The following is a 14,185-nucleotide window of genomic DNA, read 5'->3' on the forward strand; positions in this document are numbered from 1 at the left end:
AAATGAAGGAACAGATATTCATTTAAAAAGAACAAGACATTATGAAACACAAAACAACCAGAATGAAAAGAGATGTATATGAGAAAGCATTTAAAAATACTGGAGAGAAAAAAATAGTCAATGTAATAAAAAAGTGAATAAATGAGATAAGCACTAGTTTACACAAAATTAAAAAGGGATTTAGTTAACTAGAAAGTAGGTTGAGAAATTCACCTAAAATGCAGCTGAGAGAGACACAGAGATAAAAGGTGAAAGAACAAATAGGATAACTTGAAAGGATAAAGAAGTTTCAAAACACGTCTAGGAAAAAAAATCCATAAGACGCCCATGAAGGCAGTGAACAACAATATTTTTTAAAAAATATAGCTAAACACTTTCCAGAGGAAACATACATTCTCAGGTCAAAAGTACACAGGATAGGGGCCGACTTGGTGGCATGGTGGTTAAGTTTGTGTGCTCAGGTTCCATGGCCTGGGGTTCCTGGGTTGGGATTGTGGGCACAGACCTACACACTGCTCAGCAAGCCACGCTGTGGTGGCGTCCCACAAACAAAATAGAGGAAGATTGGCACAGATGGTAGCTCAGTGACAATCTTTCTCATGCAAAAAGAGGAAGATTGGGAACAGCTGTTAGCTCAGAGCCAACCTTCCTCATTAAAAAAAAAAAAGACAAAAAAACCCATACACAGAATAAAGTATAAAAGCTGAACCTCATCAATGTACAACTCTGTGAAATTTCCAAACAATGGGGACAGAGAGAATATTCTAAAATCATCCAGAGAGAAGAAACAAGGATAAGAAGTCATAATGGCCTTAAATTCCTAAAGAGTAATACTAGAATTCAAAAGACAAATGAGCAGTATCTTTAAAATTCTGCAGGAAAACAATTTCCAACCTAGAAGTTTATATCCAAATTATTATTAAAGTAAGAGAATAAAGTCATCTTCAGACACACAAAATCTCAAAAAAACGTATCTTCCACACATCCATTTTTTGGATTTTTTCCAACATAATGAGAGAATAAACCAAGAAAGAGGAAGATTTAGGAAGTAGAAAGGAGATCAAACACATGATGGTTATGAAGAAGATTTATAGGATATGCAAACTGGATTGGGTTCCAAAATTTTGCCCCAAGACTATGCTAGCCCCATGTCCATATCCATTTAGAAATTATTAATGACGGAATTAACATACCTGTGATTTTATGTCTCGATGAAGAATTTTTCTATCATGTACATGTTTCAAGGCCAAACATATCTGTACAAACCAATCCAGAATCTAGAGGGGAAAAATCAAATCTGTCATTTATTTTACAATTCACATTTCATAGTAGTCTTTCCTTGACTATTAAAAGGACTGAGGAATATTTGGGGTTGAGGGGAACTAAATCCTTAAAAAAAAATTTAGGCTATAATCTATTTTTAGTTTGTAGTCACTAACGTTAAGTAGATATTCAAGCAACTGACACTATGTGCAGGGCACACACTAACTTTAAAATGTAAGAGACTGCTACTGAAGCATCTTTTATAAATCAGAATAAATATGGAAAGAAATTTCCAGAGAAGAGTGAAAAATGGAAATAATTTATATTTTATGATAGTAGGATGGTGGATAACTTTGTTTTTAAATGTATCTTTTTTCTACATAAATGAAAATCACATGAGGAAAAAATCAGGCTGGAAATTTGGGAGACATCTCTGACTTTTTTGTCTCCCCACATTCACTAAATATAAACACACTCTCTGGAGTTGGCCCTTGAAAGTAAAAAGGGTTAATTTCTACCTCAGTCCTGAATTCCAAGTAGATGACATTTTTAAACATGAAAAAATTAAACTATAAAATGATTAAACATAAGTTAATTTTCTATGATCTTTGATTGAAGCAGGACTTTCAAAACATGACACAAACACCACAAGTCACAAGAAAAAAGACTGACAAGGCTGACTATATAAAATTCAAAACATCTGCCTGGCAAAATACATAATCAAGTTTAATAATTATTTGAGAAAATACCTTCAACATAACTGATTGATTGCTAATTCTCTAATACGCAGAAGTTCTTCCAAATTTCTAAGGAAAAGACTTAGCAGCCAAAATAAGAAGCGGACAAAAAAACTGGAAAGGCAAATGACAGAGGAAAAATAAACCAATGAACACGCACAGAAAATACCAATATCCTCCAAATTAAAAAGAATAATAATTAAAACAAGATACCATTTTAACTTGAAAAAGTGAAATAATACACAGTGTTGGTCAGAATGTGGGGAAATAAGTCTCTGTACACCTTGTTTGTGGAAAAGTTAATTAGTCACGTGACAAAGTATATAAAAATTTTAAATTCACATATCATTTGAAAGAGCAATTAGAATTTCAAATTTATTCTAGAGATACAATATCACAAGCACAAAAGGATATGTACAAGGATGTTTACCCCAGTACTGTTCATCAGAGCAAAAAAATGTAAACACCTAAATATCATCAAGGGGCCTGGTCAAATATATTGTGATATCACTGTACTAGAAATATTATGCAGCCACTGAAAAGAATGAAGTACTTCTGTGTATACTGTTAAACGACAAAAAGAAAGTTGTAGAATAGTATGCTCAGGACTTTTTTAAGGTATATGTTTATGTATAATACATAGCTGAACTCTCTATATATGTACATGAGAGAGAGAGAGAGAGTGTGTGTGTGTGTGTGTAGGAAGGAAGCACAGAACGATTGCCACCCATCAGTTAACAGTGTTGACCTCAGGGACGTGAATTTTCAGAAGACAGGATAAAAGGTAAGTAAGAAGCCTTCTTTTTACTCTTCTCTCTTCAGTACTTAAAAAAAAAATACTACATTAAAATAACCTAAAATTAATTTTCTTTAAAAAAACAAACCTCTCAGTTCAGTTCAAAAGATATTTACTGAGGACTACACAGATTTTTAAGTTCCTTTCCATATTCACATAAGGCACCATAGGTAGAAAAATGAAACACCATTCTCTGACTCTGAGTTCATATGGTGGCAGAAATATACTTATAAACAAATACCGATAATAAACTGCACAAGCTTTATAACAGCAGTACGTATATTGAGAGAGTAATTAATTCAACCCCTCAGGGAAGGGAGAGGACAAAGTACAAAAAGATGAAAATAAAGCACACTTGAGTCTTACCATTACACAGCCTACCAGGAGAACAAGAACACATCTTAGAAATCACCTGTGCCTCATTTTACAGATGGGGTTTGTCATTACCAGACTTCCCATACCTGTACTCCTTTATAATTTGATAAATATGTATTCAGGACCAACAATGTACCTAGTAGGTGCAGGAATCGGCAAAAAAAGTTAACAAGTAACCTCATAGACCATGAGTCAGCCAATTTATTCTATAAAGGGCCAGATGATCAATATTTTAGGCTTTGCAGGCCATAGGGTCTCTGCCTCAACTCAACTTTGGCATTGCAGCGTAAAAGCAGCCATAGATTGAGTTGTCGTCAAGATGGCGCTGTGAGCAGAGGTTGAACTCGCCTCCTCCCACAAACACAACCAGGTTACAACAATTTTAGGAAGAATCACCCTGGATTGAAAACTGAAAACTGGATAAACAGAACCCCCACAACAAGGGACAGTCCTGACGAAAGCAGAACAGGCAGTAACTCTGGCCAGAGAGGAAAAAAGCCACCTTTGGGAGCAGCGGAGCTTCTCAGCTGGCCAGGCGGGAGCCAACCTAAGGTACGCAGCCCTCCCTGGAGGAGTGAGGTCCGTAGCGGGGGCAATACTGCTATAACCATCCTTCGGATTCAGCCCACCTGAGAGGGGGGTCTTACTGTCTGGCTTTGCTGGCTATTAACTGCAGCGAGGACACCCCAGAAAAGCTATCGACCGAAAGTCGAAAAGATCTGGGTCTTAAAGGGCCCACGCACAAACTCACTCATTGCAGCAACCTAAAATCACCAGAGAGAAGGCTGACTGTCCTTTGGTGAAACGAGACTCACCTGGTGGGCTCTGGGAGAATCTTGGTGAGAGGAGGATCCTCTCTGGAGACTAAGACATTGGTGGGGGCCGTTGTTCTGAGCTGGTCCAGGCATGCTGATATGGACACAGGTGGGGGCCATTGAGGTGCATCCCTTGGGCTGTTAGCCCAGGGGTCTGCCACACCCACTAGAGCACAGATTTAATCCAGTTCAGCCAGGGCAGACAACCCGCCCTAGGGACTGGCCCCACCTAACAGCAAGCCCTCAGGCTACTTTTCAGCCTGTATTAACTGAATGCCTTGATCCTCTACAGGCAGGCAAAGGTGTCTGCCTCTGTGGGGCAGGGCTTGTGTGAGGACCTGGTGAACTGTGGGGGGCATTGGGGCAGAGGTGGGGGCCTCTGCAGTGTGGCGGTGAGGTATGCTCCAGGGGGTTGAGAAGCGTGCATGGACCAGGACTGTGTTGACTGTGTATGTGGTCCAGAGGGGGGTTGAGGCTTATCGGTGGCAGAAGACTTGTGTTTCACAAATAGCCATAAAAAGGATCAGGCCCACATTCCAAAGCCTGAAACAAGGGAGTGCCTCCATGCCAAGGGCTAGCCCTACTCACCTGCACTCCTAAGAGAACTGACATCAGCCTTGTTGGCTTCAGGCCTATCACAACTGTACGCCCCTGAGCCTAGCAACCAGCTACACTGGGTACCAACCCAATTAAGAGGACAATTGCAATAAGAATGTGCTAATAGGCGGGACCATGATGGCAGAGTGAGTGGTCTTCTTTGTCTCTCCCCCTCGAATCTACAACTAATTGGACATTCACCAATTAACAAAGGATATCCAGATAGCATCTCAAGACGCCTAAGAGTCTCGTGCTACTATACATCGGAAGGCGGACAGACTTCCCCCCGGGAGGAGGTGGAAATAAGTGAAAACTCTCCGACCCCCGACCCCCGGACAGCATAGTTCCTGCAGGAGGCTCTCTTCCAGCAGACTCCCCCATAGCATTGCCACACACCAAGGGAGGGAGTGTGCACTCACCAGCGGAGCGACGGTGGAAACAGGTGACAACAGCCCTACTCAAGCCCCCCACGATTACACCTAAGCCCAGGGGGAATCCCCAGGGTCCTGCACCCACCATCAGGGAAGGCCTCCGCTCACCATTAGGAGGGAGGCTCCACCCAGAATCCAGAACAAAGGGAAGCTCCCGGCAGGCAGATTCCCCGGCAAGGCACCAGATCGCAAGCTGCTGCTGGGCCCACAGTCTCCGGCTCACGGGTCGGTGCAGGGGGTGCCCGGACTTCCCATAGATGTACTTGGGGACACGGAGCTCCAGCACCTGGCTCTGCGGCCCAGGGGGAGGCTCCGGGGTCCCGCACCTCCCCGGCAGGGAAAGCCTCTGCTCGCCATTAGCAGGGAGGCCATGCCCAGAATCCAGAACAAAGGGAAGCTCCCGGGGGGTGGATTCCCCTGCACGGCACCAGACCGCCAGCTGCTGCTGGGCCCACGGTCTCCAGCGCACGGGTTGGTGCAGGGGGTGCCCGGACTTCCCGTGGACGTGCTTGGGGACTGGGTGGAGCTCCAACACCCAGCTCTGCAGCCTGGGGGGATGCTCCAGGGTCCTGCACCCCCCAGCACGGAGGGCCTCTGCTTGCCATTGGCAGGGAGGCCCCGCCCAGCATTTGGAACACCAGGAAGCTCCCTAGAGCAGAATTCTCCACAAGGCAGCAGCTTACAAGCCACCGCCAGGCCCACGGACTCTGGCCGTGTCCCAGACGAGGCAAGGGGCTCCCAGAGATCCCGTGAGACTGGAGTGGGGCAGAGTGGAGCTCCAGTGAAATGGCTACGTAGCCCAGGGGGGAACTCCAGGTTCCTACAGCAGCCTCAGCGAAAGCCTCTGCGGAGAGGTCCCGACTGGCAATCGCAAGCCAGGAAGGGCCTGGGGCAAAAGTAGCACAGCTAGGTGAGCTAACGACAGACTGCAGAAGATACCCATAGCTCTGCTGGGACCTACAGTGTGATCTTGTGGGCTCTGTTAGGGTAAAAGTCGTGATTATAGGTGATCCTGCTCCTGGCTGCTGGGAAAGCCCACAACACTGCTGCAGACCACAAAGAGGGAGTGTGTCTAAGTGGGCTGCAACAGTAGACATCAGCAGCCTGAGGCCCCCTTGCGAGTGCCCCCAAAACGGCCAAGGGACCCCACAGGACCACTGTGACTACGAGGAGGGGTCCAGGTCCAGTCAGTAACAGCTGAGAGGGTTCCTGGTTGGTGCACTTTAAACAGCTGCCCCACCCAGCGAGTGCCTCCAAAACGGCCAAGGGACCCCACAGGACCACTGTGACTACAAGGAGGGGTCCAGGTCCAGTCAGTAACAGCTGAGAGGGTTCCTGGTTGGTGCACTTTAAACAGCTGCCCCACCCACACACACACCAGTTGCAATAAGTGGAAGCAGCGACTAAACGCTATCTCTATGCGGAGGCACAAATCCACGCCATCAAGCAGTATGAAAAAATATATTAAATCTCCAGAATAAAAGGAAAATGATAAGCACCCAGAAAATCCCAAAGACAATGAAATCCATAACCTAAATGACAATGATTTCAAAACTGCCATTATTAAAAAACTCAACGAGTTAAAAGAGAATTCAGATAGACAACTCAGTGAGTTCAGGAGCTATGTCACAAAAGAGCTTGACACTATAAAGAAGAACCAATTAGAAATACTGGAGATGAAGAACACAATGGAGGAGATTAAGAAAAATCTGCACTCTGAACAGTAGGGTCGATAATATGGAGGACAGAATTAGCAATCTGGAGGATACGAATATAGAAATGCTGCAGGCAGAGGAGGAGAGAGAACTAAGACTAAAAAGAAACGAAGAAACTCTCCAAGAATTATCTGACTCAATTAGGAGATGCAACACAAGGATTATAGGTATACCAGAGGGAGAAGAGAAGGAGATGGGGGCAGAAGGCCTGTCCAAAGAAATAATAGCTGAGAACTTTCCAAACTTGGGAAGAGAGATGGAACTTCATGTGACAGAAGCCAATAGATCTCCAAACTTTATTAACCCAAGAAGACCAACCCCAAGGCATATAGTAGTGAAACTAGCAAAAGTCAATGACAAAGAGAAACTACTAAGGGCAGCCAGGCAGGAGAAAATAACTTAGAAATGAAAACCCATAAGGGTATCAGCAGATTTCTCAGGAGAGACCTCATAGGCTAGAAGAGATTGGAATGAAATATTCAAAACTCTGAAGGACAAAAACCTGCAGCCAAGAATACTCTACCCAGTGAAAATATCCTTCAAATACGATGAAGAAATAAAAACTTTCCCAGATAAACAAAAGTTAAGGGAGTTCATCACCACAAAATCTCCTCTTCAAGAAATGCTCAGGAAGAACCTCATTCCTGAAAAATCAAACAAAGGAAAGGGGTTACAAAATCCAGAACAAAGGAGATAAGCAGAAGGACAATAACACAAAGTAACAGCTCTCCATCAGGACAAAATGCAAAAGAACCGGAAAACAAGTGATAAAATGGCAACAGTAGGCCCCCACGTTTCAATAATCATTCTAAACGTGAATTGATTGAACTCTCCAATCAAAAGGCACAGAGTGGCAGGATGGATCAAAGAACAAGATCCAACAATATGCTGCCTCCAGGAAACACACCTCAGCCCCAAAGACAAACACAGACTCAAAGTGAAGGGATGGAAGACAATACTCCAAGCTAATAATGAACAAAAGAAAGCAGGTGTTGCCATACTTATATCAGACAAAGTAGACTTCAAAGCAAAACAGATAAAGAAAGACAAAGAGGAGCAGTATATAATGATAAAAGGGATGCTCCACCAAGATGACATAACACTTATAAATATATATGCACCTAACACAGGAGCACCAAAATTTGTAAAGAAACTATTAACAAAACTAAAAGGAGACATCAACAGCAATACAATAATAGTAGGGAACCTCAACACCCCATTAACACCAATGGACACATCATCCAGACAGAAAATCAACAAGGAAATTACAGAATTAAATGAAAAATTAGATCAGATGGGCCTAATAGATATATATAGGACACTTCATCCAAAAATAGCAGGTTACACATTCTTCTCAAGTGCACATGGAACATTCTCAAGGCTAGATCATATCTTGGGAAACAAAGCACGCATCAATAAGTTCAAGAGGGTTGAAATAATATCAAGCATCTTTTCTGATCATAATGCTATGAAACTAGAAATCAACTACAAGAATAAAGCTGGGAAAGGGCCAAAACTGTGGAGACTAAACAACATGCTACTGAACAAACAATGGATTATTGAAGAAATTAAGAAATCAAACATTATCTGGAGACAAATGAAAATGAAAACACACTGTACCAAATGATTTGAGACACAGCAAAGGCAGTCCTAAGAGGGAAATTCATTGCAATACAGGCTCACCTCAATAAGCAAGAAAAATCTTACATAAACAACCTCAAATGACACCTAACGGAATTAGAAAAAGAAGAACAAACAAAGCCCAAAGTCAGTAGAAGGAGGGAAATAATAAAAATTAGAGCAGAAATAAATGATATTGAATCAAAAAACACAGTAGAAAGGATCAATGAAACAAAGAGTTGGTTCTTTGAAAAAATTAACAAAATCGACAAACCCTTAGCCAGACTCACTAAAAAAAAAAGAGAGAAGTCTCAAATAAATAAAATTAGAAACGAGAGAGGAGAAACCACAACAGATACCGAAGAAATACAAAGGATCACAAAAGAATACTATGAAAAACTATATGCCAACAAATTGAACAACCTAGAAGAAATGGATAAATTCCTAGACTCATACAACCTACCCAAACTGAATCAGGAAGAAATAGAGAATCTGAATAGACCAATCACAAGTAAAGAAATAGAAACAGTAATCAAAAACCTCCCCAAAAATAAGACCCCAGGACCAGACGGCTTCCCTGGAGAATTCTACCAAACATTCAAAGAAGATTTAATACCTATCCTTCTCAAACTATTCCAGAAAATAGAGGAAGATGGAGCACTCCCTAATACATTCTATGAAGCCAACATCACCCTGATCCACAGACCTGACAAAGACAACACAAAGAAGAAAAACTACAGGCCAATATCACTGATGAACATAGATGCAAAAATCCTCAACAAAATTTTGGCAAACCGAATACAGCAATATATCAAAAAGATTATACACCATGATCAAGTGGGATTTATACCAGGGACACAAGGATGGTTCAACATCCGCAAGTCAATCAACGTGATTCACTACATTAACAAAATGAGAAACAAAAACCACATGATCATCTCAACAGATGCAGAGAAAGCATTCGACAAGATCCAACATCCATTTATGAAAAAACCCTCAATAAAATAGGTATAGAAGGAAAGTACCTCAACATAATAAAGCCCATATATGACAAACCCACAGCCAACATCATACTCAACAGACAAAAACTGAAACCCATCCCTCTCAGAACAGGAACAAGACAAGGGTGCCCACTTTCACCACTCTTATTCAACATAGTACTGGAGGTTTTGGCCAGAGCAATTTGGCAGGAAAAAGAAATAAAAGGAATCACTCTCGCTGTGTGCAGACGACATGATCTTATTTATAGAAAACCCCAAAGAATCCATAGAAAAACTATTAGAAACAATCAACAACTACAGCAAAGTTGCAGGGTATAAAATCAACATACGCAAATCAGTAGCATTTCTATATGCTAACAGTGAACTAACAGAAAAAGATCTCAAGAACTCAATCCCATTCACGATCGTGACAAAAAGAATAAAATACCTTGGGATAAATTTAACCAAGGAAGTGAAAGATCTATACGACGAAAACTACAAGACCTTCTTGAAAGAAATCGACGACATAAAGAGATGGAAAGACATTCCATGCACATGGATTGGAAGAATAAACATAGCTAAAATGTCCATACTACCTAAAGCAATCTACAGATTCAACGCTATCCCAATCAGAATTCCAATGTCATTCTTTACAGAAATTGAACAAAGAATCCTAAAATTCATATGGAGCAACAAAAGACCCCGAATTGCTAAAGCAATCCTGAGAAAGAAGAACAAAGCTGGAGGCATCACAATCCCTGACTTCAAAACATACTACAAAGCTACAGTGATCAAAACAGCATGGTACTGGTACAAAAACAGATGCACAGATCAATAGAACAGAATTGAAAGCCCAGAAATAAAACCACACATCTATGGACAGCTAATCTTTGACAAAGGAGCTGAGGGCCTACAATGGAGGAAAGAAAGTCTCTTCAACAAATGGTGCTGGGAAAACTGGACAGCCACATGTAAAAGAATGAAAATCAACCATTCTTTTTCACCATTTACTAAAATAAACTCAAAATGGATCAAACACCTAAAGATTAGGCCTGAAACAATAAGTCTTCTAGAAGAGAATATCGGCAGTACACTCTTTGACCTCAGCTTCAAAAGAATCTTTTCGGACACCATAACCCCTCACATGAGGGAAACAATAGAAAGAATAAACAAATGGGACTTCATCAGACTAAAGAGCTTCTTCAAGGCAAGGGAAAACAGGATTGAAACAAAAAAACAGCCCACTAATTGGGAAAAAATATTCACAAGTTATTTATCTGACAAAGGGTTAATCTCCATAATATACAAAGAACTCACACAACTCAACAATAAAAAATCAAACAACCCAATTACAAAATGGGCAAGGGACATGAACAGACATTTCTCCAAAGAAGATATACGGATGGCCAATAGACACATGAAAAGATGCTCATCATCACTAAGCATCAGGGAAATGCAAATCAAAACCACACTAAGATATCACCTTACACCTGTTAGAATGGCAAAAATATCCAAAACCAAGAGTGACAAATGTTGGAGAGGCTGTGGAGAAAAGGGAAACCTCATACAATGTTGGTGAGAATGCAAACTGGTGCAGCCACTATGGAAAACAGTATGGAGATTCCGCAAAAAGTTAAGAATAGAAATACCTTATGACCCAGCCATCCCACTACTGGGTATCTATCCTAAGAACCTAAAATCAGCAATTCCAAAAGTTCCATGCACCCCTATGTTCATCGCAGCATTATTCACAATAGCGAAGTCATGGAACCAACCTAAGTGCCCAGCAACTGATGATTGGATAAAGAAGATGTGGTATATATATATATATATATATATATATATATATATATATATATATACACAATGGAATACTACTCAGCCATAAAAAAGGACAAAGGCGTCCCATTCACAACAACATGGATAGACCTTGAGGGTATTATGTTGAGTGAAATAAGCCAGACAGAGAAATACGAACTCCGTATGATGCCACTCATAGGTGGTAGTTAACATATGGATAAAGAGAACTGATCAGTGGTTGCTAGGGGAAACGGGGGTGGGGGAGGGCACTAGGGGTGAAGTGGTGTACCTACAACATGACTAATAATGATGTACAACTGTAATTTCACTAGGATGTTAATTTTCATAACCGTAATAAAAAAAAAAGCTAAAACAAAACAAAACAAAAACCCACAATCTATAAAATGCTACATAAAACCACTTTAAAACTACGAGTAAAAATTGACATCCAACAACAACAACAACAAAAAAGCAGCCATAGATTATATACAAACAAAGAAGTGTAACTGTTGTTTTAATAAAACGTTGTTTACAAACACGGACAGTCGGCCGAGTTTGGCCCATAGGCCACTGTTTGCTGACCCCTATCAAAGACTACTGAGGGAGATGAGTAAGCAAACCAGAGGGGATGGTCCAAGTGCTGAAGAAGCAGAGAAAGGCAGCCAACTCAGCCTGGAGGTAATAAAATAAAATTGGACAGAAGAGGGGATTCCAGAGCTAAATGTCGATGGAAGGTATAAACAAAGCTGAGGAGGAAAGCACAGCCTGTACAAGTGTAAGCATACAGGCTACATTTCCATTCCCTCTGTCTATCCGGTTCAGACTAACTACCCGAGGGTTTGATTACTTGGAGTTGGGTTGGGGAAGGAGGCCCTTACATTATAACCCTGCTTCTAATCTCTCCTTTTGACTTCCTTGAACACATTAGTTCATACTAATATTTACGAAATACTGTTAGGATAATGGCATTCTCTTGCTCAAAAAGGCTTTCAAATTCAAATATTATAAAATATGGAACCAGCCCAAACACCATATAGTAATTATCAAACACTTGTGTAAATTACAGTTTTACGTTTACATGTTATTTTCATTACTACAGTCTTTCATTACTATAGACTTTAGAGATTTTCATTACTATAGAACAAAACAATAACACAATCCACCTTCTTGCCTCCAAAACTCAGGTTTCTCTGTGCAAAGAAATGTTTTAAAATTTTATTAAAGTGTGCTCTGTTTTGATAGGTTTATCTTTTAAAAAAAGTGTGAGAAACTTTTACTGCCAAATATTCTATCAAGGAAAAGACAGATGTTGGCTGTCTATTAGAAACATAAATTGATCTTAGAGCTCTTAATAAGAGGTAATAAGCTTATTTACTATATACCTTCTGTGTAATCTGCCCAGAAAGCAGATATTCCAGGTCCATCAGGATAATTTTCTCTGCTTTGTGCTGACTTTATCATTTGATTATTTTTTTTGAACAAAAGTTCCTCACCTATGAGAGAACTAACAAATCTTATAATTGCATTGCCTTCATGTAAATTTTTTCAATTTTTTGATTGTAGTAAAACGCACATAAAATTTACCATCTTAACCTTTTTTTTTCTTTTTTTTGCTGACAAAGATTTGCCCTGAGCTAACATCTGCTATCTATCTTCCTCTTTTTTTTTTTTTAAAGATTGGCAACTCAGCTAACAACTGTTGCCAATCTCTTTTTTTTTCTGCTTTTTCTCCCCAAGTCCCCCCAGTACATAGTTGTATACTCTAGTTGTGGGTCCTTCTAGCTGTGGTATGTGGAATGCTGCCTCAGTGTGGCCTGATGAGTGGTGCCATGTCTGCACCCAGGATCCAAACCAGCAAAACCCCAAGCCACTGAAGGGGAGCATGCAAACTTAATCACTCAGACATGGGGCCGGCCTCTGTAATCTTCCTCTTTCTGCTTGAGGATTGATGAAGATTCACCCTGAGCTAACATTTGTACCAATCTTCCTCTATTTTGTATGCAGGTCGCTACCACGGCATGGCTGCCAATGAGCTGGTGTTAGTCCACACCCGGGAACTGAACCTGCATTGCCCAAGCAGAGCACACTGAACTTAACCAATAGGCCACGGGGCTGGCCTCTCCATCTTAACCATTTTTAAGTGTATACTTCAGCGGTATTAAGTACATTCATAATGTGTACAACCATCACCACCCATCCGGCTCCAGAACTCTTTTCATCTTGCAAAACTGAAACTCAATACTCATTAAACAATAACTCCCCATTCCTTTCCCCACATAGTCCCCAGCAATCACTATTCTACTTTCTGTCTCTATGATTTTGAGTACTCTAAGTACTTCATATAAGTGGAATCGTATGGTATTCATCTTTTTGTGATTGGCTTATTGCACTTAGCATAATGTCCTCAAGGTTGATCCATGTTGCAGTAAACATATGTCAGAATTTCCTTCCTTTTTAAGGCTAACTGACATGAAGGGACTTACTTCTATCATTTTGCTATTTGTTTTCTACATGCCTTGTAGCTTTTCTGTCCCTCATTTACTGCATTATTGTCTTCTTTTGTGTTTAGTTGATTTTTTATAGTGAAATATTTAAATTCACCTCTCATTTCCTTTTGTATATATTCTATACCTATTTTCCTTGTGGTTACCATGGGGATTACATTTACCATCCTAAAATTATAATACTCTAATTCACATTTGTATCAGCTTAACTTCAATAACATACAAAACCCCGCTCCTTTACATCTTCACTCTACTCCTTTCAATTGCTGATGTCACAAAATTACATCTTCATACAATTACATCTTTGTGTGTCCAAAAACATACACTGGTAATTTTTAAAATGCATTAGTCTCTTAAATTATGTGAAAAACAAATGTAGAGTTACAGGCTAGTTACAATAATACTAGCTTTTGGACAGATAATTGCTCAACATCGTTATTCATTAGAGAAATGAAAATCAAAACCACAATGAGCTATCACTTCACCTCACATCTGTTAGAACGGTTATTATCAAAAAGGCAAGAAATAACAAGTTTTGGTGAGGATGTGGAG

The 14,185-nt window shown here is 40.5% G+C and overlaps 1 protein-coding gene across 12 annotated transcripts in view; it reads right to left on the reverse strand.

Moving 5' to 3' along the window:
- NEK1 (NIMA related kinase 1) overlaps positions 1-14,185 on the reverse strand; it is a 220,342-nt gene that overhangs the window by 182,651 nt on the left and 23,506 nt on the right. For all 12 annotated transcript variants that reach the window (XM_070505065.1, XM_070505062.1, XM_070505061.1 and 9 more), the window contains one exon: positions 1,194-1,277. In XM_070505065.1, the coding sequence (XP_070361166.1) occupies positions 1,194-1,277 (84 nt within the window). The remainder of the gene's footprint in view (positions 1-1,193; positions 1,278-14,185) is intronic.

Source organism: Equus asinus, chromosome 3 (genome assembly GCF_041296235.1).
Source record: "Equus asinus isolate D_3611 breed Donkey chromosome 3, EquAss-T2T_v2, whole genome shotgun sequence".
NCBI lineage: Eukaryota > Metazoa > Chordata > Mammalia > Perissodactyla > Equidae > Equus > Equus asinus.